Here is a 27,285-nt window from a genome sequence, read left to right as displayed (position 1 = left end):
AGTCACTAAGTCATGTCTGACTCTTTGTGATGCTGTGGACTGCAATACTGTTATAGATACTAAAAGAAGATTTTGGATCAGGAAATTGTAATTGTGGAAAAAACACTCTGGGAAGGTTTGGGATTAACATGGAAATTTATTGAAATGAAGGAAAATTTAAAGATAAATAGTACTTGTGCATATTTTTCGAATGTTTGTGCCTCCCTGGCAATGAGTAATTTTTAAAATGCGGGTTTGCTTGCACCTCCAGTCCTTTCTAAAAATGTATGTGTGATTGGGACTAATTTGTCTGAATTCTAATATTTGTTCCCTCACGTTTTCAACTTAGTCACTAATGTTGTTCCTCTGTTTGGTACACAGTAGAAACTCAACAAATTTGTTTGATACATTAACTGAGGAACTAGACCCAAAACTACTGATATTCATCAAAAATCAGAGCGGGCAGCAATTTGGCAGTCTTTCTTTTTTGGCTACTATTCCTTGGGTTAAAATTAAGCAAACGAGAAAATACAGGCAACTCTTTGTGGTGCTGGGTTTTGTTGGCAGTTGTTTCTGATTAATCCTTTTATTGATTGATGTGATATTTATTAAGTTTCCACAGCATCAGGTGTCTGTCTAAGTGCTTTGACTAAGGGAAGACCTAGAAACTGCAGAAGAGAGCTGCAGGGTGGAAAAATAAGAAGGAGGAAACTGCAATGCAGTGGCCTATGGAAGTTGCCTGAAAGTGCTTCCAGCCAATGGCATCCAGAAAAAACAAGATTGGGTCAGTGACTTGGTTGGAAGGGGCAGCTGTTTGCATCAGTTTCCATCTCCCTGTCCAGAATACTAAGCTGATAATTCTACCACACTTTTCTGCCTCTGTGAAGAACTTGTTTTATAAGGAACAGGGACTCCTCTGGCCTGGACATAGGTTGGAGTTTGTATTTCTGTTGTACTGAAGTGTATTGCATTAGCATCCTCAGTTAAAGATCAAATAACTAAGGTTCCTGAAAGGAAGTGATTTCTCCAAGGTTACAGAGCTGGGAAAGAATGAACTCAAATACAGGACTTTGGACTTCAGGCTAAAGTGTTTGCCTTTTTGCACATTGCCTGATAGGAAACTGTCAGGAGTCATTCTTACTCCCATGTAGGAAGCCCCTGTTTGTGGACCTATATTCGAGTTAAAAATTGCTCAGTATGGGTGATGATAATAAGCAAAAACATTAAAGAGTGACTTTCCCCCCCCCTCTTTTCTTGGAGTTAATCAATGAGAAGAAAAGAAAGTGCTTATACCTGACATATAATTGGTTAATATCCACACAGGTTGTGAACTTTAGGAGACTAGTCTCTGTTTTGTTCCTATAACTATGACCTTGAGCACCAAGATTCTAATCAATTTGTCAATATGTTTCTGTTCATGTCTTAAACTATACTAATCAAAAGGCATTTTATAGTGAGTTGCCCTTTCTTCCAGCAATCTAAACATTTTGAAACCTTTTACTAGTTACATAAATATTCACATATAATTTCAGGTGGCTTTTAAAAAGATAATGAAAACTGAAGAAAGACAAAAATGAAAATGTTACTACACATTTGCTAGCAACTGTGGCCAAATGGTTGCTAAGTTTCAACTTCAAATTTGGATGGTTTTCTAGATGCTAGGACATACAGCTAAAAATAGTATGACCCTCTCAACAGGAAGACTATAATTCTATCAGTTTTCCCATCACTAAATCTTAAAGAACTGATATCCTGGACAATAATCCCAGTGACATTTTGGCAAGCACAAAGGGAAATTGTATGTAGTTGTTGCTATCAGTGACCTGTGATAAAAATGGAAAGCATAGCATTAAAACATTTTAATGACAGAATCTCTGCAGAGCTCTCAAATTCTAATTGATATTAAGGAGAGATTTTAGCAAGTTCAACAGGGTTGGTGGGCAATATGTAGGCAGTCAAGTGTTACTTAGTTAAACATTTGGTAAGAGTTGAATTTCAGAATATTCCAAATTGCATGCTTTGATAGGGAACTTCAGAGCTGATGGCCTATATTCCTAAGTATGGAATGGTGAATGCTTTTGGAAACCAGAGGAAGTAGTAGCAGGGTTTATTATGAAAATTGAGAATTCAGTGAAGTTTTCAACTATCAGATAGAGAGCCACTTTCTCTCCTCTCTGTGATATAAATTAGTTTACTCACTAAATTGAACTTGTCATCGCTAAGTTACATGGGAAACAGTTTTTAAACAAAGCTCTTCTCACTGAAATTTAAAAAAAAAACAAAAACTGATATTTATATATAATGAATTGATTTCTGGATTTTAGTTAAAACTTGAGAATCAGAATGAATACCTGCCACGATCATCACCAGGAGTTTTTGTATATATCAAAGATACAAGTTCTTAGATGTTTCTGAATAACCTAATGTGCATGGTGAAGTGAAAGCATTAGTCAGTTGTGTCCGACTCTTTGTGACCCTATAGACTGTAGCCTACCAGGCTCCTCGGTCTTGGGATTTCCCAGGCAAGAATACCAGACTGGGTTGCCATTCCCTTCTCCAGAGGATCTTCCTGACCCAGGGCTTGAACCCGGGTCTCCTGCACTGCTGGCAGATTCTTTAACATCTAAGCCATCAGGGAAACCCAATGTGCATGGTATCTCTCATTTATGCTTTCCTAGAATGAGATTTTGCTCCTTTATAGAAGCTACAGGGAGGCAGTATGATGGGCCACAAAAGGACAGTGTCTTGGAAATTAGGTGATTCTCATTTGTACTCCATCTATCATGAGTTGTGTTGCTTTGGATAAGCCACTTGACTTCACCCTATAAAATGTGAAGAGTAATAATACTCATTTCACGACTTGTAGAGAGAATTAAAGCATAAGAAAGTACCTAGCAATGTATCCAGCATACAGTACAAACTTGATAGATTGGTTTTACTTTTTTCTTCCTTACTCTACACCCACTCTTTTCCATATTGTAAAGCCTCCACACTATAAAACACTTCACTGTTCATAATTTAGAACCATCCTCCATGCATGCTAAGTCACTTCAATCATGTTCGACTCTTTGCGACCCCATGGCCTGTAACCTACCAGGCTCCTCTGTCCATGAGGATTTTCCAGACAAGTATACTGTAGTGGGTTGTCATTTCCTTCTCTAGGGGACCTTCCCGACCCAGGGATCAAACCCACATCTCTTAAGTCTCTTGCACTGGCAGGCGGATTCTTTATCACTAGCGCCACTTCACTCACAATGATCCTATTGACCCTGAAATTTATAGCTAATCATTATAATCACTTAAGAAAACTAGAAAGCAAGTCATACTTGATAGTTTTTCCTTTCTTTTTGGTCACCCTGAGGCAAAACCTGACTTATTCACAGTTTAAATGCCATGAGGGAGGGAGGAAATTGCCTCTGGACCATGGTGGCTAGTCTTTAAGTTAGGATGAATACTTACTAGAAAAGGCCCTAATGCTGGGAAAGATTGAAGGCAGGAGGAGAAGAGGATGGCAGAGATTGAATGGCATCACCGACTCAATGGTGATGCCATACTAAAAGTATGGTTTTTGTGATGACTTCTTTCCTTGTTTTCTTTTACAGTTTTTTCATTTAAGTATACATGCTTAAATAATGATTGTGTTTCACCTTTTTTGACCACTATATAAATGGAATTTTATGGCATGTGTTCCTTGCTAATTCTGTTGGTTTTGTATTGTCGTGTCTGACATTTTGTGATCCCATGGACTGTAGCCCACCAGTCTCCCTGTCCATGGTATTTCCCAGGCAAGAATACTGAAATAGTTTGCCATTTCCTTCTTTAGGGGTTGCTCCTGACCCAAGGATCAAACCCACATCTTCTGCATTGGCAGGTGGGTTCTTTACCACTAAGTCACCAGGAAAGCCCTTGCTAATTTTACTCAAGCTTGTATTTGTATAAGGTATCCATTTTTTAGCTCTCATTGGTTTATTTTCATTGCTGTTGTAGTATTTCATTGACCACTGATCTCACAAGTTATTCTGATGTTGATGAACACTTGTGTTGCTTGCTCTTTGGAGCCGTTATGGACAATACCAACATGAACATTTGTGGACAGATCTCCTAGTACCTGTGTGCAAAGTTGATCCAGGCTACGTAGCTGAGAGAGGAATCCCAGAATCCTGGAGTCTCTGAATCTCCAATTTGACTTGATGATGCCGAGAGTTCTCCAAAGTGGTCCTGTCATTAACATTCACCTTTACATGACAGCCAGCAGAGGAGGCGAGAATCCGGTCACGGTCCAGAAGAGATGTTTTCAGATGCTGCCTTGGTAGAGACCAGTGCGCTAGGTCCTCTGTAATTCTTCACCTGTCTGTCTGTGATTGTTTTTTGCTTTAAAAACAAAACTCAAACCAACATTTCATTAACCCTGTCTCTTATCTTAAAATTGTTTACCCACTACTACCTGGAACGTTCGGTTTCCAATCAACATCAATCCTTATAGAAGCAGGTGGGAAATGTCTTTCCTTTTTTAAACCCAGATTACATTTGCTCATCCCCAGGCTCCTGATCCCACATCGTTCCCCATGGTTGCATCAACATCTGTTGGCAGCTCCTATTCTCTTGGAACCGTGGGTGGTAATTAACCCAGGTCAGGAGGCAGAGCCTTTAGAAGCACTGCTCAGCGATGTTTTCAGCATCTTCTGTCTGTTCCTTAGCTTAAATTCCTTTTTCCCCACATTCTTCCCACTCCTCCATTCTCATAGAAACAGAAGACAAAAACTAAGTCGTAGTTTTAGTCTTCAATTTTTTTTCCTCTTTGTTAACCACCAAGAGATACATTAGGAGCACAAAGCCATGGGCCTGTTTATTCTCTGAACTGCTCAGTCCAAAGAAAAACAAAACAAGTCAAACATTAACAACGACAAATAAAAAAAATAAACTCTTTTCTTCCTTTTAGTATTTTGGTGGCTTATTTTAAATGCAGCCTTCTGAAAATTATTCTTATAGATCCATGATGTTCTTTTAAATTACCTTCTTTTCACTATTTGGACTTCTCTTTTTAAAAGTTAACATCATTGGAGAACATTCTGTGCCATCTCATTCTCTGTAGGTTTTTTCTCTTTTCCCTCCTCAGCGCATTTTCCTCTATTAGCGCAGTCTAAGTGGCATTTAAAGACTTTTCCAATTTCTGAGTTTTCTTTTTCTGTTTTGGTGCTGCATGACATAGATTATGTCAGCTTTTTCTTTAAACCTTTGAAATTCTTTCTGAAATTCACAGTGTATGCCTGATTAAGCATACTTGATCAGAATGGGATTTTTTTTAAAAGAAGAAAAAAAAAAGACACAGATCTGTGTATACTTCCAGTATGATAAAAGGACCTTTGACTTCTAGAGTTTGTATACCTCTGTGTTTCTTCAGTATAACACACCATCATTAAGTACTTTCCTACCTCCTCACTTTAGTGTTTTCACTTTTTCTCCTGGCTGCCCATGAGCCTCAATCTGTCTTATTAGCATAAACTTTCTCTTTAAAATTTTTTTTGTCTTGTTCCCTTCTTTAAACCATCTCTCTGCTAATATACACATTCTTAAGTTCTGAAGAGCCCCTCCCTGCAAATAAATTACACTTCTAACCTGTTTCTGATGTGAAATTTGACTCATCATCACCCATCATGCTAATGGGAAGATCCCCTGGAGAAGGGAGTGGCTAGCCATTCCAATATTCTTGCCTGGAGAATTCCATGGACAGAGGAACCTGGCAGGTTATAGTCCATGGTGTTGCAAAGAGGCGGACACAACTGAAGCAGCTGAGCATCCATGCATGCAAGGGCTTATTAAAGTAAACATGACTCTAAAAAAGACCTCAATGGGAAAAGAACCTTAAAACAAAGTGGATATGTGTATATGTATAACCAATTCACTTTGCTGTACAAAAGGAATTAACAAAACATTGTAAATCAAATATCCTCCAATTAAAATTTTTAAAAAAACATAAAACTGAGCCATACTCCTAAGATTTTGATTCATAGAAACAGAATTTTATAGAATTTGTATTTCTATCAAGTTCCCAGGTGATGTTGATGCTGCTGGGTCCAGGGAAACACATTTTGAAAATCACTGTAGTCAAGTGAAATATTAGAATCTTCTGAAAGATTGATTTTCCTAATTCACAGAGATTCATCTGCATACTTTATTATTATATTATAAAGTCTGAGTTGTTAGTGTGGGTTCATGCATTGCCATCTTCTAAGTAAGTGTTTCAATGGAATATTATATGTATTAGGAAAAGGCATATTTTAATATCACATATTTCTCTGCAAAATGAAGAGGTCATTATCTGGCACAAAGAGAATAATAATTAAGAAAAGATTTAAAGAAGAAATGTAAGAAAAAAGCAGTTACATTTTGCCTTTGATACACAGTAAACAAGGACAGTAGTGCATCACGATGAAAGGGTCGCATTCTTTGAGAAATAAGTCTTCTTTTGGTAGGGGTGGTAAATACAAAATGTGTGCAACAACTATTCTGGAAGGTGCTTCACTGTCCCTGATAAGGTAGCTCACTGCCCAGATAGCTTTAACCAGCATTTTATTATTGTTCAGTTCTTCAAAACATTTTATCTTCTTCTCATTGTTTGGGGAGTGAGAAGATGAATGAATGAAAAGCAAAATTTTCATTGATTGCAAAGGGAGTTTATTCTGATAAGAGACGGTGCCTGCGGTAATCAGGTCTCGAGAGATAGACTTGCTGACAGATTTGGGAAAGTGCACAGGTTGCCAAGCCTTAGACGGGAGCAAGCAGCAAATGAACAGAAAACAGGTCTGAAGACACGCTTTCTCCCACCCCAGCACTCTGCCTGTTGCACTTTTGTGTTAGTCTCAGTCCTTTCTGACTCTTTGTGACCCCATGGACTATATCCTGCCAGGCTCCTCTGTCCATGGAATTTTCCAGGCAAGAATACTGGAGTGGATAGCCATTCTCTTCTCCAGGCAATCTTCCTGACCCAGGAATTGAAACTGGATCACCTGAATTGCAGGCAGATTCTTTACTATCTGAACCACCAGGGAAGCCCAGTATGCTTTATAATTGCAAACCTCTACTCAAATATTAATAATATTACAATTCTCTGAAATCATAAATGTTTTTGAATACTGTGCCACCCTCAGCTTTGTTCTATATGATGTAACCCAAAAGGTCATCAGGCAATCTTTAACTTTTTCAAAAGAAACTTAGAGAATGCGGTACAATTAACTTCTAATCTTTATCTATCGTCCTTAATTCTAGTTCCTTTTAGTGAGAACTTTGCCCAGAAATCTCACCTCTCAGGGTCTCCCCTGGCAACCATCCGCAGTCACCTAATCGCAATTTCCCTTCGCTCTCCTTATCCAAATGTGCCGTCATTCTGGTCTAAACCTGTCTGCTTAAAACCGACCATTTTAGGTTGTATGCACCTGTGGGCTTTCTTTGTTTTGGTTTTCATTTTTAGTAAAATAAAAAGGACTATTGCATCAATCTCACAAAAAAATCCCACAGCGAATCTTAGTTAAAAGGGTACAATATGCTCAAATTGCCTTTTCCTCACCCAGGGTTTCCTACGGTGACCTCAGTGTCCCCTTCGGTGGCCTTCAGGGCCCACAATTCCTCAGGCGGTGCTGCCTGTTTGATTCTTTAAAACCTATTTATTGAATCGGTCCTTCTTTCAGGCCCTTGCTCTGTGCCTTCCAAGGTAACAGACTGATACTCTGGGCTGACCTGAGAAAGAAGCTGTATCCAAGGTAACCATTCCCATCGGGAATTAATATTCTTAAGGTTGATCTTCTGGGGAATGTTGCCTCCACCCACTTTGTCCTATAACACACACCTATAGTGCCTGTGGTAAGAATTTGGCGCCCAGAGAATAGGTGAAGGCGAGGCTTGGAAATTAATGGAAAAGATATTTGAGAGAAGGCAGAAACCTTGTTGGTACCAGTCTGGCAACCATTGTGACGTAAAGAGAAAGCCATGACTTACCTGCACCCCATCCTTCTGCCTGCAAATGTAACATCCTATCCTTCTCTTCTGTTGTGATCTAGTGTCACAAGTCTTCACACAATTCAAAAAGAAGAGTTTTTAGCTGATAAGGCACACATCACTCTTGGTTCAGTAACAGATTTTTGAGGAGCTACTCTGTTGTAGGCAATTACACAAAACATAAAATTTATTCTGCCTGTGGTAAATTTCCAGTTTAAAAAGGGGAAGAACTAACATAATGAAAATACCATATAATGATTGTAAATGCCACGGGAGCAGTCCAGAACATATCATAAGACTTAAGAGGAAGCTTTCTTCCAGTTTAAATTTCTTGAAATGTTTTATATCAGTTCTAACTTTTTATTTACCACTGATTAAAAGAAAATTATCTTACAGATGCTATCTCAGAGAGTTCTGAGGTTTCCTAAGAAATATTGTGGCTTTAATGGTCGTATTGATTCAACTTGAAAATCTGTCCATTTTATTATTTAGTTATAAGCAGCACATGTAGCAAGTTGCTAAAGTTATTCTTATTGTAAATATGCTATTGCTTCATAAATAAGAGCTCATTTTTTAAATTTCCTTATTATTTAAACTAATGTCTGTCTCTTGAAGATGTTGCTATGGCAAATTAAATTAAAATTTTGGACCCCTCTCCCCTTTGCACACTCACACACTGCTATGTTCTTGCTTAAAATGTACTGCTGACTCATGTTGCCCTGAGTGAGCAAAACTCTTTTACAAATAACTCTTAGTATATTCAATGACCTAACCTAACTTGAGTCTATTTCTGACCTGTTCAGTCTTCACAGATCCCTGACTGTGAAACCGGAAATTCATGAGGTCACTTCTAAGGATTTTCTTTGTATTATGCACAGCAGAGAGGAGGGTGGTGTTTTTTATACTTATTTTCTTTTAAATCTGCTTTTTAAAGAATTTCTGAATCTGTCATTGCTATATGCTAAGCATATGGTCCAGAGAAGTTTCTGCTTCTGTGGAGAGTAACCAAGTCAAGGACAGAGGGTACATTGTAATAATGAAATGCAAAGTTTTCATTAAAAGGCAAATCCTTCATCTCGAAAGATTGAACAGGATGCAACCTCAGTTGACTGATGGGAATCTCCTATTAAAGCACTAAAAAAGTATTCCAACTGAAGACTATTTTTCAGATCCGTACCACTTTCAATGAATTGAAATATTTGAGTGCACTTGAAGCGCACATCCTATAAAAATTTATTCAGGGATAAATAAATGTCAGCAAATGGGTTGCCAGCCATTATAATTCCTTCTTTGTTTAATACGTATTTTCCCATCAGGGATTGTGACATGTTTCATCATTATAGACTCTACAAGAAATGTTGCCAGTTTTCTGCATTGTTGGGCCTCTTCATGAAATTTCCTGACCTCATTGTTCTCATTCTGGTGGAATCTCACCATAACTTCCTTGTCTTCCTGTAGTCTGTTAGCCGCATAATAATTTTGGAAATGTTCATCTCTAGCCTGTCTTAAACACTCTACCCATAACTTTACTCATTTCTAAATATCTCCATCTTGATGTTTTTCAGGTGCCTAATAAAGCTCAAAGCCCATTCCCCTCATCCCAAATAAATGTGATCTTCAGCTAGGGTAGGACCACTATTGTCTACAGGGCTGCTAAGCCACCAATGTGGAATCACCACCTCCTTCTCCCCCCTTCCATTTCTCACCTTCAGTCAGGCACCAAGTTCCATTCATGTGCTTCTTAAGTACCCTTTTATTAACTCTCCTCTCTGTTGCCATTTGCTCCATTTAGGGATTCATTCTCTCTCCTGGATTTCTACAGGAATTTACTCATCTTCTGCTGCCCTGTCAATATTGTCCTAAAATCCTGACATCAGTTTAATTAGGTCCCACTTGTTTATTTTTGTTTTTATTTTTGTGGCTAACAAGAACCTACCATGTCGCACAGGGAACTCTTTTCAGTGCTCTGTGGTGACCTAAATGGGGAGGGAATCCAAAAAAGAGGGAATGTATGTATATTACAGTTGATTCACTTTGCCATACAGCAGAAACTAACATGGCATTGTAAAGCTATTATCCTCCAATTAAAAAAATGTTTAAAAAAACAAGAAAAAGAAATAGAAGGAATCCAAATTGGAAAAATAAAATCTTGACACACACACACAAGCATAAATAAATACGCACAGGCATTTCAGACTATCCCTCAAATTGCTACCAGAGGGAACTTCTAACATATACGTCTCACCAGGTCACTTCTAATTTTACAGATTTTTCAATGGCAACTCTTCCCAGTGACTCAGATGGTAAAGAGTCCGCCCATAGGGTGGGAGACCTGCGTTCGATCCCTGGGTTGGGAAGGTCCCCTGCGAGAGGGAAAGGCCACCCACTCCAGTATTCTGGCCTGGAGAATTCCATGGACTGTGTAGTCCATGAGGTTGCAAAGAGTCGGACAGGACTGAGCGACTTTCACTTTCACTTTCAAGCCCCTTTTGAAGTCTGTCTTGGGGTGGGATCATCCTTTTCTATCCTAGGTGAGCAATAACAAACATCATTGCTCAAGCTGCTATTGGAGGGATAGTGGCCCTCATTGTCCTTCCAGGCAGGGGTCCTTTATTATTCCAAACTGGGTAGCCCTGAGTGCCATTTTATTCCCTTAGAACCTCACTCAAGATTTCCTTGTAAAAAGCCCCAAACTGGTGCAGACAGCTGTCAGCCCCAGTTCTCAGGAGTGCTGTTTTGTGTGTGTGTGTTATGACCAGTGTTTCTAACAGTGCATTGATAGCAATGTTGTTTGGAAAGCCTCCCCTAAAAACCTGCTTATGTAACTGATTGCAGTGGCTTCAAGTAGCCCTGATCTTTTCAGCCAAGTCAGACACCCACTTACCAAGTTAACTCTGCTACCACAAAGTACCTCCATGTAAACGAAAGATGTTAGACTTCTTTACATAAGCTCTGTAGAAAAGAGAACCTCTCACCTTTTTTATAAGGAGGCCTGACATATTCACCGTGAATTCTCTCACTACTTGAAAAATTACAGGGAATTAATCTCTGTTGCAGTAAAGGAAAATGACGGTGAACAGTCTTAAGGAGAATGAACCAGCCTTTTATATTTTTGTGTCTGTAAAGCAGCTTCATTTGTAGCAGGTGCTTTAAAAGAAAAAAAAAGACTAGTTCTTTGTTGAATGTGCTTTGTTGAAAGCCATGTCTGTGTCCCCTTTTTGTATTTGCACTTCTCTGTAGGCATTTTTTTTCCCTTCTCTTTACTTAGATGTAATGGACTCATTTGAATGAAGATATCTGTGATCAATGGGGAAGATGAATTACATGGAATTTTTATTGACACTGCATTAGACACTGTTCTTGGCGCCCTTTGAACAAACATCAGTGAAGCCTGTGACATGTGATAGAATATTGGAGAGAACACTGAATATCTGTAGCAAGCATGAGAACTGGTACTCAAACAAATACATTAAAATCAAAGTTTCATCAGATATTTGGATGAGATTATATCCCTTGGAACGATCCAGTAGGGTGCTCAGATAGCACGTCAGAAAACACAAAATGAAACCATGTGAGTGTAGGGTCACTTCATCTGTCTTTTGTCTGCTGCCATGTTATATGTGAAATTTAAAGACAGGTGGTAAAGTAGGGGAGTTAAGTGAGGTGCCTGCATGATTTCACCGGGTGCTTTTAGTTACAGGGACAGGCAGTGGGATCTGTCTGTATTGTGCAATCTGGGGGTTTGATTCTTATTTCCATCGTAGTCTTGGCTGCAAAGAAAGCCCCAGAGCTGCAGCAGGCCCTCTTCTCACCGTGGAGTTTGTCACATCCAGAAGTTCACCTGTTTGGTGCCTAAAATAATAGCACATGGCAGTGAGATGCATGGGCCTGACTCAATGTCTGACCCCGGTGGATGCTGGGAGCCCCACAATGAAGGGGCAGAAACTTCCCAAGCTCAGTTGACCCCGAAAGTTTGCTTTGACAATAGGTTGTTTCTGGATTAGATAAATCCTATGCTCAGGTGATCATTTGACCACCTAAAAAAAATTTTGAGCCAACTCTTCTAGATTTCTCCTAAAAATACCAGGTATATTTTGTCTTCTGAACTTGGAGCAAGCTCTCAGTCATATGGTGAGTAGAACCCCAGGATTGGAACACCAGGACAGGATCTTTTCGTTGCTCCTTTTAGCTAAATATACCCTACTTAGGGAGCCCTGGAAACTTCCTGTATTTGTACTGTAGGCTGGGGGTGGATGGAATATCTTTGGTACCAAGGGTCATGGTCTGTTTTTAATTCATTTTAAAATCACAGAATCCCTCAACCTTCATTTTGTAATTAGATAACGACTGTCAATAGAGCCCTTACAAAATAAACACAGGGTGCCATCCCTCTTTCAATATCATAAAACATTTCTCATAATAAAGCTTATGAGCTAGGCAGTCCTATTTCATAACTGAAGATAGAGGCTCAGAGAACCTAAGTAACTTTCTAAAAGTCACAGAGGTTCTAAGTGGCTAAATCAGCACTCAAACCCAAGTTCTTCAAACTTTAAAGTCAAGCCGTTCTTTCCAGCCCTGTGGCCCTTGATGCTGAAGTGGTTTTTGCTTCACCATCACCATCACGGCAACCAGGCAACCATGACCTGTAATATGTGCTATAAGTCTTTCCTCTGAAGAACAGGAGGGAACCTCAGTCCATTTTGTACTAAGAGCTTTGGAAAAAATTCTCTCTGCCAAAGGTTTATAGTTTGAAAAGGAAGGTAGTGATTTGTTAAAGGGGAAAAAAAAATTATTGTCAGTTTATGAGAAGCTGGGCTGCTGAAACTTGGCCCTATTTTGAAAAATCCAGAAGCATATTGAAACCAACCTGAAAGAGGACTGCAATTTTGATTAGAAGCCTTGTCTCCAGACTCCGTGAAATAGGGCTAGGTGACCTAAGAAGTGACACAACGAAGAGGGAGATTCATGTCTGGCTAGAAACAGCAATCATGTTTATGTAGTGAAGGCAATTAAACTCCCAAAGGCTGGAGTGTGGGTTGGCTCACTTAAAATTGGCCTAATTTTGAATAGTAAATTTACAGTGATGATTACTTTCATTATAATGAGACTGTCTGTCTTCATATTTTTCCCTGTTGCCTAAAATCTAAGTAAATCAATTGTCATACCTTCTAGCATTATACATTCTTATTTACCCATCATAACTTTCTACCACTTAACTTACTCAGGTTACCATGTGATCCAAGCCAAAAGGGATATGCAATCAAATTAAGGACTCTAGTTTGTGTTATTATTAATTAAAAAGCCTCATATAGGTATAAGACTAAAAACACACACCTATAAGTGTTCCATGAATTGCTCTTGTTTAAATAATAAATTACTGAGTTTTATCTGCCTTACTAAAACTAAAGTCTGCTGTCATTAGACATAACTTAAGTGCTTCTGACTTACTCCCATGCTTAACACTCTGAACTTTATGAGTCATTTTTTCCTACATCAGACAAGCATTTATAAATGGAATGCCAACAAACTTTAATTAGCCTTAAACGAAAACAACCAGAAAGGCAACAAACCACCAGAAAAATTAAAGCAGAAATTTATTTTATAAACCTTTAAAGATTTTTGGATAATCTTTTCTTGGAAGTTAAGTTATCCAGGAAAAAAAAGCGGGCACTTTACTTTTGAGTTAATTTTTCATTCAAGTGTTTTCAAAGTTTTAATTAATTTTTATTTTTATTATTTGCTATTTTTACCTTGTGGCTATGCCACGCAGCGTGTGGGATCTTATTTCCCGACCAGGGATCAAACCCTCACCTCCTAGATTGGAAGCATGGAGGCTTAACCACTGGACAGTCCAGGGAAATCCCAAAAGTTTTAATTAATTTTTAAAAGTTTATCTCCCAAGACAGCCAGAGGCTCCTCTGTTAAACATCCAGGAGTATAGCCCATATATTTGACTAAAATATGTCCCATCAACTTGGAAAATGTTAACATAGTTGCAAAGTCAGTCATGGCAGCCTCATCTCCTCATGACACCCTCATCTCCTAGAAGTAATATTGAGCTCCCTCATGGAGCTGTGAGCTAGGAGAATATATACTTTCTTGGGTTTATCAAAAGGCTTTCAATTATTTTAATATCTTTGAGACTGAATAGGTTGGTAGTGGTAAAGAGCAATTGCATGGATCTCATTAGAATGTATATCACACACAATACTTCCAAAGCATGTCTGTCCTTTCAGAGATTAAAAAGAAAAGGTAATTTAGGGAAGATAAAATGGACTTAAGCAAGCGTTGTATTCTTTATCTGGCATTTTACTGACATAGTTCAATAATTATTCCTCGCTGTGGCTTTGTGGTAGTTGTCTTTCAAATAAAGGAAGGACAGAGCTGGGAGGGGAAGAGGAGCAAAAGGAGGGGGAAAGGTCAGAGCGGAAGGAACTGAGAATGAGAAAAATAGAGAGCACGCCGGAGAAAGAGAGAGATAGGAGGGGTAGGGAGAAAGGAGGTGGGATCAGGAGGGAGGATGTTGATACAAGACCATGAGATACTGTGTTAAGGTCTGATTCATCTTCAGGACAAGTCAAAAAGAGAAAAACAAATATAGTATAATAACATATATATAGGGAATCTAGAAAAATGGTCCTGATGAACCTATTTGCAGAGCAGGAATAGAGATGCAGATATAGAGAATGGACTTGTGGATATAGCCCGGGAAAGAAAGGGTGGGAGGAATTGAGAGGAGCGTTGACATATATACACTTTGTTGTTTAGTTGCTAAGTCACGTCCAACTCCTTTTCGACCCCATAGACTTTGGCCCGCCAGTCTCCTCTGTCCTTGGGACTCCCCAGGCAGGAATAGCGGAGTGGGTTGCCATTTACTTCTCCAATATGTATACTGCCATTATAGAAAACAGATAGCTAGTGGGAAGCCGCTGAATAACATAGCTCTGTGATGACCCAGAGTGGTCGGATGGGGGCCAGAGAAGGGAGGCTCAAGAGGAAGGGAATATATGCATACTTACAGCTGATTCACGTCGTTGTGCAGCAGCAACTAACACCATAGTGTAAAACCATTATCCTCCTACTAAAACATAATACTTGAAAAAAAAAAAAAAAGATCTGATTCATCTTCAGTGAGATACAAAGGTGCACCTTCATTTTATTAAAAGATTAAGACACAGGTAACCTCACCCGCAGCTGCAAATAAAGGCTACTCCACTGGTTTCTTCTTTCTTAGTATGTCAGTTTCTCTACATTTTGTTGAGATATGGGCCCCAAATTAATTTCCTTTAGCTGGAAAAAGGTCCTACCTTCATTTCCTATCCTCAGTGAATTTGGAAATCTAATTGGAGTGATAAACAACAATGGAAAAAAAAAACAATGCATATTAATTATCGGAAGAGGCCCTTTGAATGAAAATTTTATACAACCTTGGAAAACAAAGGAAAATAGAAATTAGTAAAATGGAACCCATAAGTGGCAACATTGTTTTCAAACTGCCTAAATCAAATGGCCTGTCTCCTGGAAGTTTTAATCAATCTGATAGTGAAGACCTCTATCATTACAGTTATCTGAATAATTTAAGAAAAAGAAATCAGCTTTTGCTTAGCTTGATGTTTTATGTGTATCAAATCCTCCAAAAATATTTTTAATTTGATTGGTCAAATAATTTGGGTTTGTTTTCAGATGAAAGAAAAATGCATGGGAAGGAAAGGTACAAAGACAAAAATTAAAGAGAACCTCATAAGGACCATTTCTGAACTCAAGTTCAATACAAGGAAAATTATATTGAGCTACCAAGGTCCTCATGGTCTTTTCTCTGAAAACATCATTTAGCCAAAGGCAAGGTCAGATCAGCTTGAGAGCTAAGTGAATGTTAGTGCTGTCCTCTACCCTTAGAAGCCAGGAATCTGCTGTTACTCTAAGCCGAATACCATCATTCCTTCCGTCTCAGTGGGCAGAACCACAGTCCTTCATGAGAATGAATGAACCACCATACCTCGTTTCCTTAGAAGCTTAGAACTTGAATTCAAGTTTAGAACTTGAATCTGGGACTAAAGGACTCTTGATTCTTGGCCTTCCTCCTCTCCCACTCCCTGTTTGAGTGAAATTTGAAATCTTACCTAGTTTATCCCTCTCACTCCCATCTACCCTTTATTCAGTTCCCTTCACGTGCTTATTTTTATTCTTTTTGTGGGTGAGTCAATAGGTTTTTAAAAGGATAATATAAAATAGCATAATTTAAAAAAAAATAGCATTATTAGCCAAGGAGGTAGACATGAACTATAATTTTATACCAGATAAGAGCCAATATTAAAATTTTGATAATTTCCTTTGAATAATGATATGTGCATATCTAGTTTTACATGGTTGAGTTCATGCTCTGTGTGCATCATTTTGCAGCCCTCAGCAGTTACCTTGATTCTTCAATGGATGTCTCCTGAATTCTAATGTTGTATGCAGTTTTATTTTGTTACCATCCTAATGGGCTTTGTTTTCATAACAACAACATAAACTCTTCTAAGGAGGATACTTTATTTTCCAATTATTTGTCCTTGTTTTGCTTTCTACACGTGCCTTCCTAAGCACTCAAAACATGTCTTGTTTTAATTCATTAGATTTATGGAAATCATTAAAATAAGTAGATCCCTTTCAGCAACCCCTTCACCTCTAGAAAGTAAGCTTTCCTCCAAGAATCCCTCAGCACTCCAAAATGAGTTGTTCTTTGGGAAAAGGACCTGGGTATGGGGAAAATTTATTTTCAGACAATGTGCATGCCATAAAATCTGAAAAATCTTTTTTTGATGCTCATTTGATCAGTTAGATAAGTTTGGATTCGATAGAGCTGTGAGGAAGGCAAAAAACAAAAAAATGGTCCCATGGACCCTCTCTAGTGTCCATCTCCTTCCTTAAGGTCATGCATAAAGTTCATTTTTCACATTGCAGTTAAAGAGAACTTTTGAATAAGCGAATCTCCATACTCACTACCTGTACGCATCTCTGCATCACCCTTTCTTGCCCCGCCACTGTATATTCTGGTCATTATCAAATTGCCAATAATGCAGTATCTTACTCTCCTCTCTAGGCCTTTGCACATGGTGGTCCCTCTGCCTAGAAGACCACACCTCCCCATGTCCACCAACCAAATCCCTCATCTTCACTTGGGGAATTGTTACTCGTGTTTCAGGTCTCGGCTAAGAGGCCACCTTCTTTGGGAAGTCTTCTTAGTCCTCGCTAGGCTAGTGATTCCATCTAATGGTACCTTAACACCTTGTGTTAACACCTTGTGTTAATTAGTATCATAATATATAAAATGCCTGCCTGCTTACTTATCTTCCTCCATCTCCCACTGCACCCCAGAGCCATGAGATCTTTGAGGATAAAAATTGTATGTGTTCATGATTCTGTCCTCAGTAGCTGGCTCTCATAGAGCAGGTCCTCACTGAATATTTCCGGAATGAAAGAATGACTTCCCTTCTTACCTGTTTCCACCTATGCCATGTCCTTGGTACCCCATCAGTTTACCGCACTACTGCCTGCAGTACCTACAACTTTGATCTTCCCTAACTTTCCCCTTTATGGGAGGATGTCCTGGGCTCTACACTGAGGTTTGCCTCTGCAGTTTGTTAATCTGATCTGCTGTTCCTCTCACGGTGCTAACATCACACTCCTTACAAAGCATGCATGCATGTGTGCTAAGTTGCTTTAGTCGTGTTAGACTCTTTGTGACCCTGTGGACTATTATCCGTCAGGCTCCTCTGTCCATAGGGATTCTTCAGGCAAGAATACTGGAGTGGGTTGCCATGCCCTCCTCCAGGGAATCTTCCCGACCCAGGGATTGAACCCATGTCTCCTTCGGCTCCTGCACTGCCGGCAGATTCTTTACAGCTGAGCCACCCAGGAAACATGGTTATAAACTAGAGTCTTCGCCCAAAAGAAAGCCTATCACAGCAGACTTTTCAATCCTTCTCTGGAAGGGAGCTTTCTGCATTCCTCAAACGCTGACGTGAGTGACAGCCAACTTCTTTTGTGTAGACCAGTGTCAGCACTAAATCTCTTTTAACAGTGGATACTTGCCCTGAGTGGTCATTTCATTTTGTGAAAGACTAATTTAAAATGAAATTTAAATGAATCCTTTTAAAGGAAACGTGGGGGATAGGGTCACTAATGACTTACAGAGAAATAAAAAGGTCATTGTTACATGCTTCACATTTAATGTAGATATTAACTCCACTTCCACATGTTACTTACACGTTTGTGTAAAGATTTTGTTTGAGTTGAGGAGAAATTAAATGTATTTATTTTACTATCTGAATAAGTGGGGATGATATTCAAGACATAGAGATCTGAAGAAAACATGAATTTTACTATCTAAGAAATAAATGAATTCATCTGAGCTACTGAGAGATGATTTCCATCTAGGTAAAATGGGGCAGTCTTGATTTTTTACCATTTGAGAAAAACTCTCTCTGGAAATTCCTCAAAGAGGAGAAAAAGCTACTTGGTTCAGATTTAAGAGAAGATAAAAAGCTTCTTGTTTCTATGGAAATGAACATGGGTCATCTTGCGTTTTTCCTTTCTTCTTATTTATTTTTTTCCTTAGGGCAGATTTCTCTAGCCTGCTTTGTAGAATCTGACAACTTTACCATGGATGAATCATTAAATACAGAGCTAGTGAAATCTTTAGAGATTATATAAGCCAAATCTTTTATTTTGGAGATGATATAGTTGGCATTCAGACAAGGCAAGTAGTCTGTCCTCTGTCACCATCCTATAGAGCAGCAGACTTGGAATTCACAACCAGTCTGGGCCCTGGACCCTGTGTTCTTTCTATCACATCACAGATATTTACTGGGAAAAGTGAAATAATGCTAGATGACTAAGTAAATAAACAGTCCCATTCAAATATTTAATTGATGCCATGTTAACAATTTCCAACATTTTCTGACTACTACTCTAAGTGTTTTATGTATATTAACACACCTGGTCCTCATAATACCTTATAAATCTCATTTTAGCCAATAATAAAGCTGATGTGCCCAGAGCTCAGGAGACTTCCACAGCTTGATGGTGATGACATTGGAACTTTAAGTGAGATAGTGGCCTCTTGAATCTGTGTACCAAACTGCTACCTTGTATTTCCTTTCATTCAAGTATATTCACAGATTATTCAAACATATGTGCAGATGTGTTAAGAACATGAGCACTGGCATTAAAAGCAAGAGTCAGATGACTGGCTATGCCACTTAGCTGTGTCACCCTACTTTTCTTCCTCTTGCTAGGTCCCCGTGTCCCAGGGGGTGACCTGAGGCTACTCCAGAATAGCACTTCCTCTGAGAGTGGCTGGAGAGTTACCTAGAACACAAATAAAGTGCTTGCATCTAGAAACCGAGTCTGCCACATGTGTTAAAAATTAATATGCTAGAGTGTTTGGTTAGACTTACTTTACATTCTCATTGGCTAAAGCTCACATTTTATTTCAACACCGAAACCTTACTTTTTTTAACCTTCCTCTTTGAAAAAAATTTAAAAATTTACACCACTTAGTAATTTCAAGCTTAGTAAGGTCACATAAGAAGTTTAATTTATTCTTTATTAGTGCATTTTAACACTTTAAAGTCTTCCTTCTGAAAATGGCGTTTTTTAAAAAAGTCCAAGTACCTTGTGGGAACTTACTTTCTCATTATTTGCTTGTTTCTACTAAACATAAGGCTCTAGAGAAGAAATTCAAGATAACTGAAGATTTTATTTTATCCTACTTTTTGTGTATAATCAGTATTGAGAATAAAACAGAGATATGTTAAGAAATAAATATAAGAAAGAAATCTTACTTAAACAAACAACAAGAACAACAAAATGTACCATTCTTTTAGAAATGTCACTATCTGTACCATACATAGTGGTCTTTCTTTTCAGCAATTAAAGACTATCGACCATCTAAAAATTTCCAGTATCCTTGCAGTGTCTACCTTATTGAAAATCAATGAGATCAAAAGTACAGTTGTTCTGGACAGAAGCTATGCTGCCAAATTATCCTGTACAGAAAGTATCTTAAGATCAACCTAGCACGTATACTGAGCAGATATGAGACTTGGTCCCCTATAATTTCAAAGTGTCATTGAATAATTTGTTTCTCTGCACAACAGTTTAACATCTCTTTCCTCTTGTATTTCTTTGAGAATTTATTCTTTGATTTTGTCTCTAAAGAGTTTAATTTCATTTGCTACTGCAGAGGTGTGGATTGGGTAGGAGTAATTTTAAAAGCTACAAAGTAGTAACCATAAACAAAATAAGACAGGAAGAATGGAAGTGTGTTTTTTTGTTTTTTTTTTTCTGGCATTGCTGCTCCTGGAGAGGTAATGTGATAATGTGATGAGCTTCCTGGCTGTGAGATAGCATCGTGACCTGTAATTCTATTGATTCACCTTGGAACCATTCACCTACCAGAGACATTTTTTTTTTCATGCTGCATCGAGAAACTGAAATACTGCAGGGAGTTCCTAACTGACCTCCTTCGTTTAGAGTCACCCCAACTCCCTAAATCATTTCCCACAGTTCAGTGAAAGAGTACTCCAGAAAGCAAATCATGTCATCCCCTGCTTAGAGTTCACCAGTGGTTTCCTATTACAAGACAGTAACTCCAACTCCTTTAATAAAGCTTTCACGGTCTTTACAGAAGAGAGCCTGCTTTCTTGTCTAATCTCAAATCCCATCACTTACTCTGGTTCCTTAAACATCATTTGCTGTTCCATGATGTATGTAATCCATGATCCAGCCCCATGATGTGAGTAAATGCCTTTTCCAGGGACTCCCCAAGTCCCCTGTCTGTTCGCTAGCTTATGACACATGCTTGCTTGTGCAGAGCAAAATAGAAGAGGAAACATATTTTGGACTAAGGTCACACTAGATAAAAGAGATTGAAACAAGGATAAAGTTTGTTTTCTTCTCTACCAACTTCTATTCTCTGTATATGCTATACCTCTCTATATCTGACTGCCTACTAATCTCAGACACTTATACTATCTCTTACTTTCCCTGTTTTTAGAGAAGCAGCCTCTAAAAAATAACCTGTGATTAGTTAAATACACTCAACATGAATCACTGAGTCAAATATTATGAAGTGTTTATTATATATCAGGCTTTGTTTTGGCTCAGAGAGATTACCAGCAAATAGGATGGTGTCAGCTCCAACAACCAGGCATTCTAATGAAGGAAACTGAGGAGGAGCAACTAAATGATTAAATAAGATTGTTTCAGGTAGAAATAGTAGGGAGAAGACAAAATATTTCTGTTACATCTGGAAAAATCTGAATGAGCTTTTGGGCCAAGCCAGTAGGACTAAGTGCTGGGAAGAAGGTGTCTAGTTTAGATTACGTGGTTCAAAGGGTCCCTTTGAAGCTAAGCCCTCTGTGAGGAAGAAGCCCGGGCCATAGAAGAATAGAAGCATCGGGCAGAGGGGTGAGTAGTGCAAAGGCCATGAGTTGAAAATTAGTTCAGGAGAGTAGTAGGAGAGGAAGCCTGAGGGCTTAGCCAGCAGCAAGCCACGCAGGGCCTGGCAGACCTAGCAAGGGGCTCTTGTTTTACACCCAGTGCAAGCGGAAGCCAGTAGCAGGTTTTCGGTGCCTAAATGATGTGAGCTTATTTAGAACTGTCCAGGCAGGCTCTGGCTTCCATATGAAGTATACATTGAGACAGAGCAGAAGTGGACCCAAGGATATGGATTAGAGACCTAAATGAAGAGTTTGACTGCAACTCAGGAGACCCAGGTTCTATCCTTGGGTCAGGAAGATCCTCTGGAGAAGGGAATGGCAACCCACTCCAGTATTCTTGCCTGGAAGTTTCCATGGACAGAGGAGCCGGGCAAGCTACTGTCCATGGGGTCGCAAAGACTCAGACACAACTGAGTGACTAATGCTCACTACTTTCACTTTCCCTTAATGATATTAGTTCAATTCATGATAGACCTGAAAAAGTTTTTCAGTATCATGCAAACATTTTTACTCATATCACTCTTTTTATAGATGAGAAAACTGAAACTTAGAAGGGGAAATGAACCAGCCAAGGATTTCTTATCCAGTTTTTAGGAGATGTACACTGCAGCCCAGGTCACATGATTAAATGTTCCCTCCATGAATCCAACCTGACTCCTTACAAACCCAGGGAAGTTCTGCCCAGAGAATAATTATTGTATTCATTCTTTGTTTCTCTTACATAGAAGCACTCATGTGTTGGGAAACTAATTGACTCTTCTACCACAAAAGAGTAGAATTATCTCTTGCAAATAATGTACAGAAGTGTATTTCTGGAGTGTATTGAGTAGATTTGATTGGGCCAATGGTTTGTACAAGATGGTTCATTCAATAGAGCTTTCGATTCAAGGATGTGCAAAGACTGTTTATTTTATCCTAGTGTGTGAAGTAGAGCAGGTTAAGAGAGAGAAATGCATTCAATTTGTTACATTCATTTACATATAATGAGATGAAAGCATATCTTTTATGAAGTCATTTTTTTTAATGGATATTAGACAATTTTAAAAGAAGCAGTGAGCAGCTAGCCAAACCCGGTATAGACCAGCTATTTAAAAATCTGCATTTTGCCTTCTTCAAAATTTTGACTTTTGTCCAGACAATTATCAGCACCCTCTTTGATCCAGAATAATCTCCAAATGAGACCCGAGGGAGACATAAATCTTTGTTCTGCTGCTAACAATCCCTCAGAAATCTTTTTGATGACAGAAATGAGTAAAGACAGAACTGCACTTTCTTAAGTGAATAAATAAAGCCTTTAAAATACATTTTTTTTTCAAATAATTTGAAGAACAAGTCAACATCGCAGACAGGATTTCAAAGAAGTGGAAACAAGGGCGGAGCTAAAACCTATACCAAGCTTAAAGCAAAAATAAATAAGCCCCAAAGAGGAGCAAATTGACCTGTACTGAAGGAAACAGAAGCCATCCTTGCAAAACCTCTCAGTGCCAGGGCAGGATTTCCCACCTCCTCCCTCAATGCTGCCCACCTTTCCACCTGCAGCTCATTGAAGGACTCCAGAGAGTTTACGAAAGACAGAGCATTGGGAACCTACAGCCAGAATTTCAGTTTGATTTACATGGAAAAAAGATGGGGACATTGCAGAGATGCCATAGAGAGTGGGAAATAATGTGAAATGAAGGGGAAATACTTTCACAACTCTATTTAGCAATACATTGTTCATTTAGAGTTAGGTTGAGTTAAATAAAAAAATTGTTTTTTTTATTAATTTTTATTGGAGTATAGTTGCTTGACAATGTTGTGTTAGTTTCTACTGTATAGCAAAGTGAATCAGTCATACATATGCATATATCCACTTCATTTTGAACTTCCTTCCCATTCAGGTGTCTGTTGTTCATTAAGTTAAGTTTCCTGTGCTATACTGTATTCTTTCATTAGTTATCTATTTTATATATATGATCTATAGTGTTTATATGTCAATCCAAATCTCTCAATTCCTCTCACACCCATCCCCTTTGGTATCCATATGTTATAGTGAAGTAAGTCAGACTGAGAAAAATACTGTATATTAATGTATATATGTGGAATCTAGAAAAATGGTATCAGTTCAGTTCAGTTCAGTCACTCAGTCGTGTCCGACTCTTTGCGACCCCAGGAATCGCAGCACGCCAGGCCTCCCTGTCCATCACCAACTCCCGGAGTTTACACAAACTCATGTCCATCGAGTCAAAAAATGGTATAGGTGATCTTATTTGCAAAGCAGAAATAGAGACAGACATAGACTGTTTTTATTTCAAATGTTTGGAGGAAATGGGTATATGGAGTGACTATAAAATTTTTCTTACAATTCTTGGTGATCTTTACTAATAATATTTGTTGCTGTTCTGTCTCAGTTGTGTCCAACTCTTTGCAACCCCATGGACTGCAGCACACCAGGCTTCCCCTTCCTTCACTATCTCCTGGAGTTTGCTCAAATTCATGTCCATTGAATCCATGATGCCATCCAACCATCTCATCCTCTGTTGTTGTCTTCTCCTCCTGCCCTCAGTCTTTCCCAGCATCAGGGTCTTTTCCAGTGAATCGGCTCTTCATATCACGTGGCCGAAATATTGGAGCTTCAGTTTCAGCATCAGCCCTTCTAATGAATGTTCAGGGTTGATTTCGTTTAGGATTGACTGATTTGATCTCCTTGCAGTCCAAGGTACTCTCAAGAGTCTTCTCCAACACCACAGTTCAAAAGCATCAGTTCTTCGGCACTCAGACTTCTTTATGGTCTAACTCTCACATCCTTATATGACTACTGGAAAAACCATAGCTTTGACTGTTGGCAAAGTGATGTCTCTACTTTTTAATATGCTGTCTAGGTTTGTCATGGTTTTTCTTCCAAGGAGCAAGTGTCTTTTAATTTGTGGCTACATCCACCATCCACAATGATTTTGGAGCCCAATTACATAAAGTCTGTCACTGTTTCCATTGTTTCTCCAGCTATTTCCCGTGAGGTGATGGAACTGAATGCCATGATCTTAGTTTTTTGAATGTTGAGTTTTAAGCTAATTTTTTCACTCTCCTCTTTCACCTTCATCAAGAGGCTCTTTAGTTCCTCTTCACTTTCTGCTATTAAGGTGGTGTCATCTGCATATCTGATGTTATTGATATTTCTCTCAGCAATCTTGATTCCAGCTTGAGCTTCATCCAGCCCAGCATTTTGCATGATGTACTCTGCATATAAGATGAATAAGCAGGGTGACAATATACAGCCTTGATGCGTTCCTTTCCCAGTTTTGAACCAGTCCATTGTTCCATGTCAGATTCTAACTGTTGCTTCTTGACCTGCATAATAATATTTGTACTCTCTGTAAATTTCTCAAGTATTTTGTGTTTCAACACATTCTCAAGTTCTAGGGCTGCTTTGGTATATAAACAAATACTTCAGATATAAGTATCTGATCTAACAAGTCCACAATAATGTCCCTTGAGTACACAGCGCCTCACAGCCCTGTGAAAATAGCAGTGGTGACCACAGAGTTGGATTTGTGGCCCTTATCTACTGCCTTTCTATTTCCTGTTCTGACTCTACACCTTTATATCTTCACAAGATAAACGTCTTGCCTGATGGAGCAAGTGCACAATCTATTCATGACATAAATTCACCTTTGTACCTGTGTCTCCTCCAGGACCTGATGCACATTTTCAGAACCAGAATCCATTCTGCAACCTGCCACTGGGTCCGATATTCCATCTAACAACCACAGCCATGAAAGTACATGACAGTTGTGGCAAAATTAATTAATATTTGATGATGGCTGTCTGGGATTTCTTTCTGAATGTACAACACACTGGTTGAGAATTAATGGCTGTGAATCTGGCTAAGCAACTCAGTGTCCACCTTTTGAATACTCTACTCTTTTGGTGGGCTTGCCTTGTGGCTCAGCTAGTAAAGAATCTGCCTGCAGTGCAGGAGACCTGGGTTTGATCCTTGGGTTGGGAAGATCCCCTGGAGAAAGGAAAGGTCACCCACTCCAGTATTCTGACCTGGAGAATTCCATGGACTGTATAGGTCGGACATAACTGAGTGACTTTCACTTCACTCTTGATTTTGTCCACTCTACTTCATGTGAAATTCTGAAATGACTTTTGACAATCCCACCTGAAGTCTTATCCATCTCATCTGGAGGGTCTGTCCACTGTGTTTTCTGGTCAATGTACAAGTGGTGTGTTAGGTTGTAATGAGTGAACAAATGCTCACATCATAGTTAGTAAACATTTCAATGCTATTAAGTTATTTGTTAAAAAGCAGTATTTTCTTCTACTTGTTCTGCAGTACACAGCTGTACCCCCAAAATATAAACAAGGAGGGATGCTTGTAACGCTTGGCTGTGTTAGTGTATGTGTGTGTGTTAATGTGGGTGTGTGCATTAATGTAGATGCGTGTGTTAGCCTTAGAAAGTTTAGCATATATTTTTAAAATACATTACTATTATAATTTTTTAAAGATTGTTAACTTCATGCCATGCTTCACTTTTGGCCAAAACTGAATAATTAAACTTGATCATGCATAAAAGTTGTTACAATTGATTATTACAAAAGGAAATGGTAAGAATGAGGTTATGGATGAGATCAACATAATCTGTATATACATTTTCCTATGCATGCGGCGAGTCTTGTATAACTTCATGATACTCTTTGCATCCTTTCTAATCCCAGTCATCTTGCATGGTATCTCATGGAGCTCCAAAAGGTTGAATATAAACTCATCACATGCCACACCACCCGCATCAGTTCCACAACTGCTAGAGCCTACCTCTGCCTTTTGTTCCCTTTCACTTAGAGTAAGAATCTGTTCTCTGGAATTTGCATCCCCCTAGTAACTTCAGTCTCCCCTCTTTCTGTTTTTAAGGATGGGAGGAACAGTTTTATTGGACACCAGCTGGGCGGGGTAGTGGAAGTTCCAAACAGCAAGGACCAGCGGGTCAAGTCAGCCAGAGCCATTCAAATCACCTACTACCTCCAGACCTATGGCTCTGCCATTCAAGACCTCATAGGGGAGAAGTGGGAGAATGAGTTCTGTAAACTTATGCGGAAGCTCCAGGAGGAGCACCAGGACCTCCAGCTCTACTCATTAGCATCCTTTAGTCTCTGGAGAGACTTTCATAAGACCAGCATCCTGGCCAAGAGCAAGGTCCTAGTGAGCCTCATGCTGATCCTGACCACAGCCACCCTCTCCAGCTCCATGAAGGACTGTTTGCGTGGCAAGCCCTTCCTGGGCCTCCTGGGGGTGCTCACCGTGTGCATCTCCATCATCACTGCAGCTGGGATCTTCTTCATCACCGACGGAAAGTACAATTCCACCCTGCTGGGAATCCCATTCTTCGCCATGGGTAACTATTCATCCTTGTGGTAATTGGCTTCTTACCAGTGTGGGGCAAGGTAGAACTTTTCTTGAATTCTCAGGTGGAAATCTGCTTTATTTTTGCATTGGTATATCTGTGTGATGATGTGAAATTTGACTCAGGGTGGTGTCTGTTTTCCTTTAGTCCTTTTTCAGTCAATTGTAGACTGACCAAGCCATCTTCCCCTTTATGCCAGGGACTTTAATGCTGTTCAATGTTATTTTTTTTAAGTACACACTACTGGAATTCTCTACTCAACTTCTTCAAAGATTATAGGATGAAGATCATGGGGTGCAAATTTAAAGAGATCCCAGATCTGCTTCACATAAAACTTTATGGTTCATACTTGTCTTGAATCCTCAAATTAATGGTGGTGAAGAGGGGATATCATGGCATGAAAATTCTGAGAGCCACCAATAAGTTCTAATCTCAAAAAACTT

General features: G+C 39.0%; 1 protein-coding gene across 1 annotated transcript in view; it reads left to right on the top strand.

Annotated features, from left to right (window-relative positions):
• The window catches only part of PTCHD4 (patched domain containing 4), a 203,588-nt gene that overhangs the window by 28,189 nt on the left and 148,114 nt on the right, over window positions 1-27,285 (top strand). The window contains exon 2 of the mRNA XM_065912127.1: window positions 26,353-26,833. Within this exon, the coding sequence (XP_065768199.1) occupies window positions 26,353-26,833 (481 nt within the window). The remainder of the gene's footprint in view (window positions 1-26,352; window positions 26,834-27,285) is intronic.

Source organism: Muntiacus reevesi, chromosome 20 (assembly GCF_963930625.1).
Source record: "Muntiacus reevesi chromosome 20, mMunRee1.1, whole genome shotgun sequence".
In the NCBI taxonomy this organism is placed as follows: Eukaryota; Metazoa; Chordata; class Mammalia; order Artiodactyla; family Cervidae; genus Muntiacus; species Muntiacus reevesi.
The sequence above is the reverse complement of the archived record's forward strand: the minus strand, read 5'-3'. Positions and strand labels throughout refer to the sequence as shown.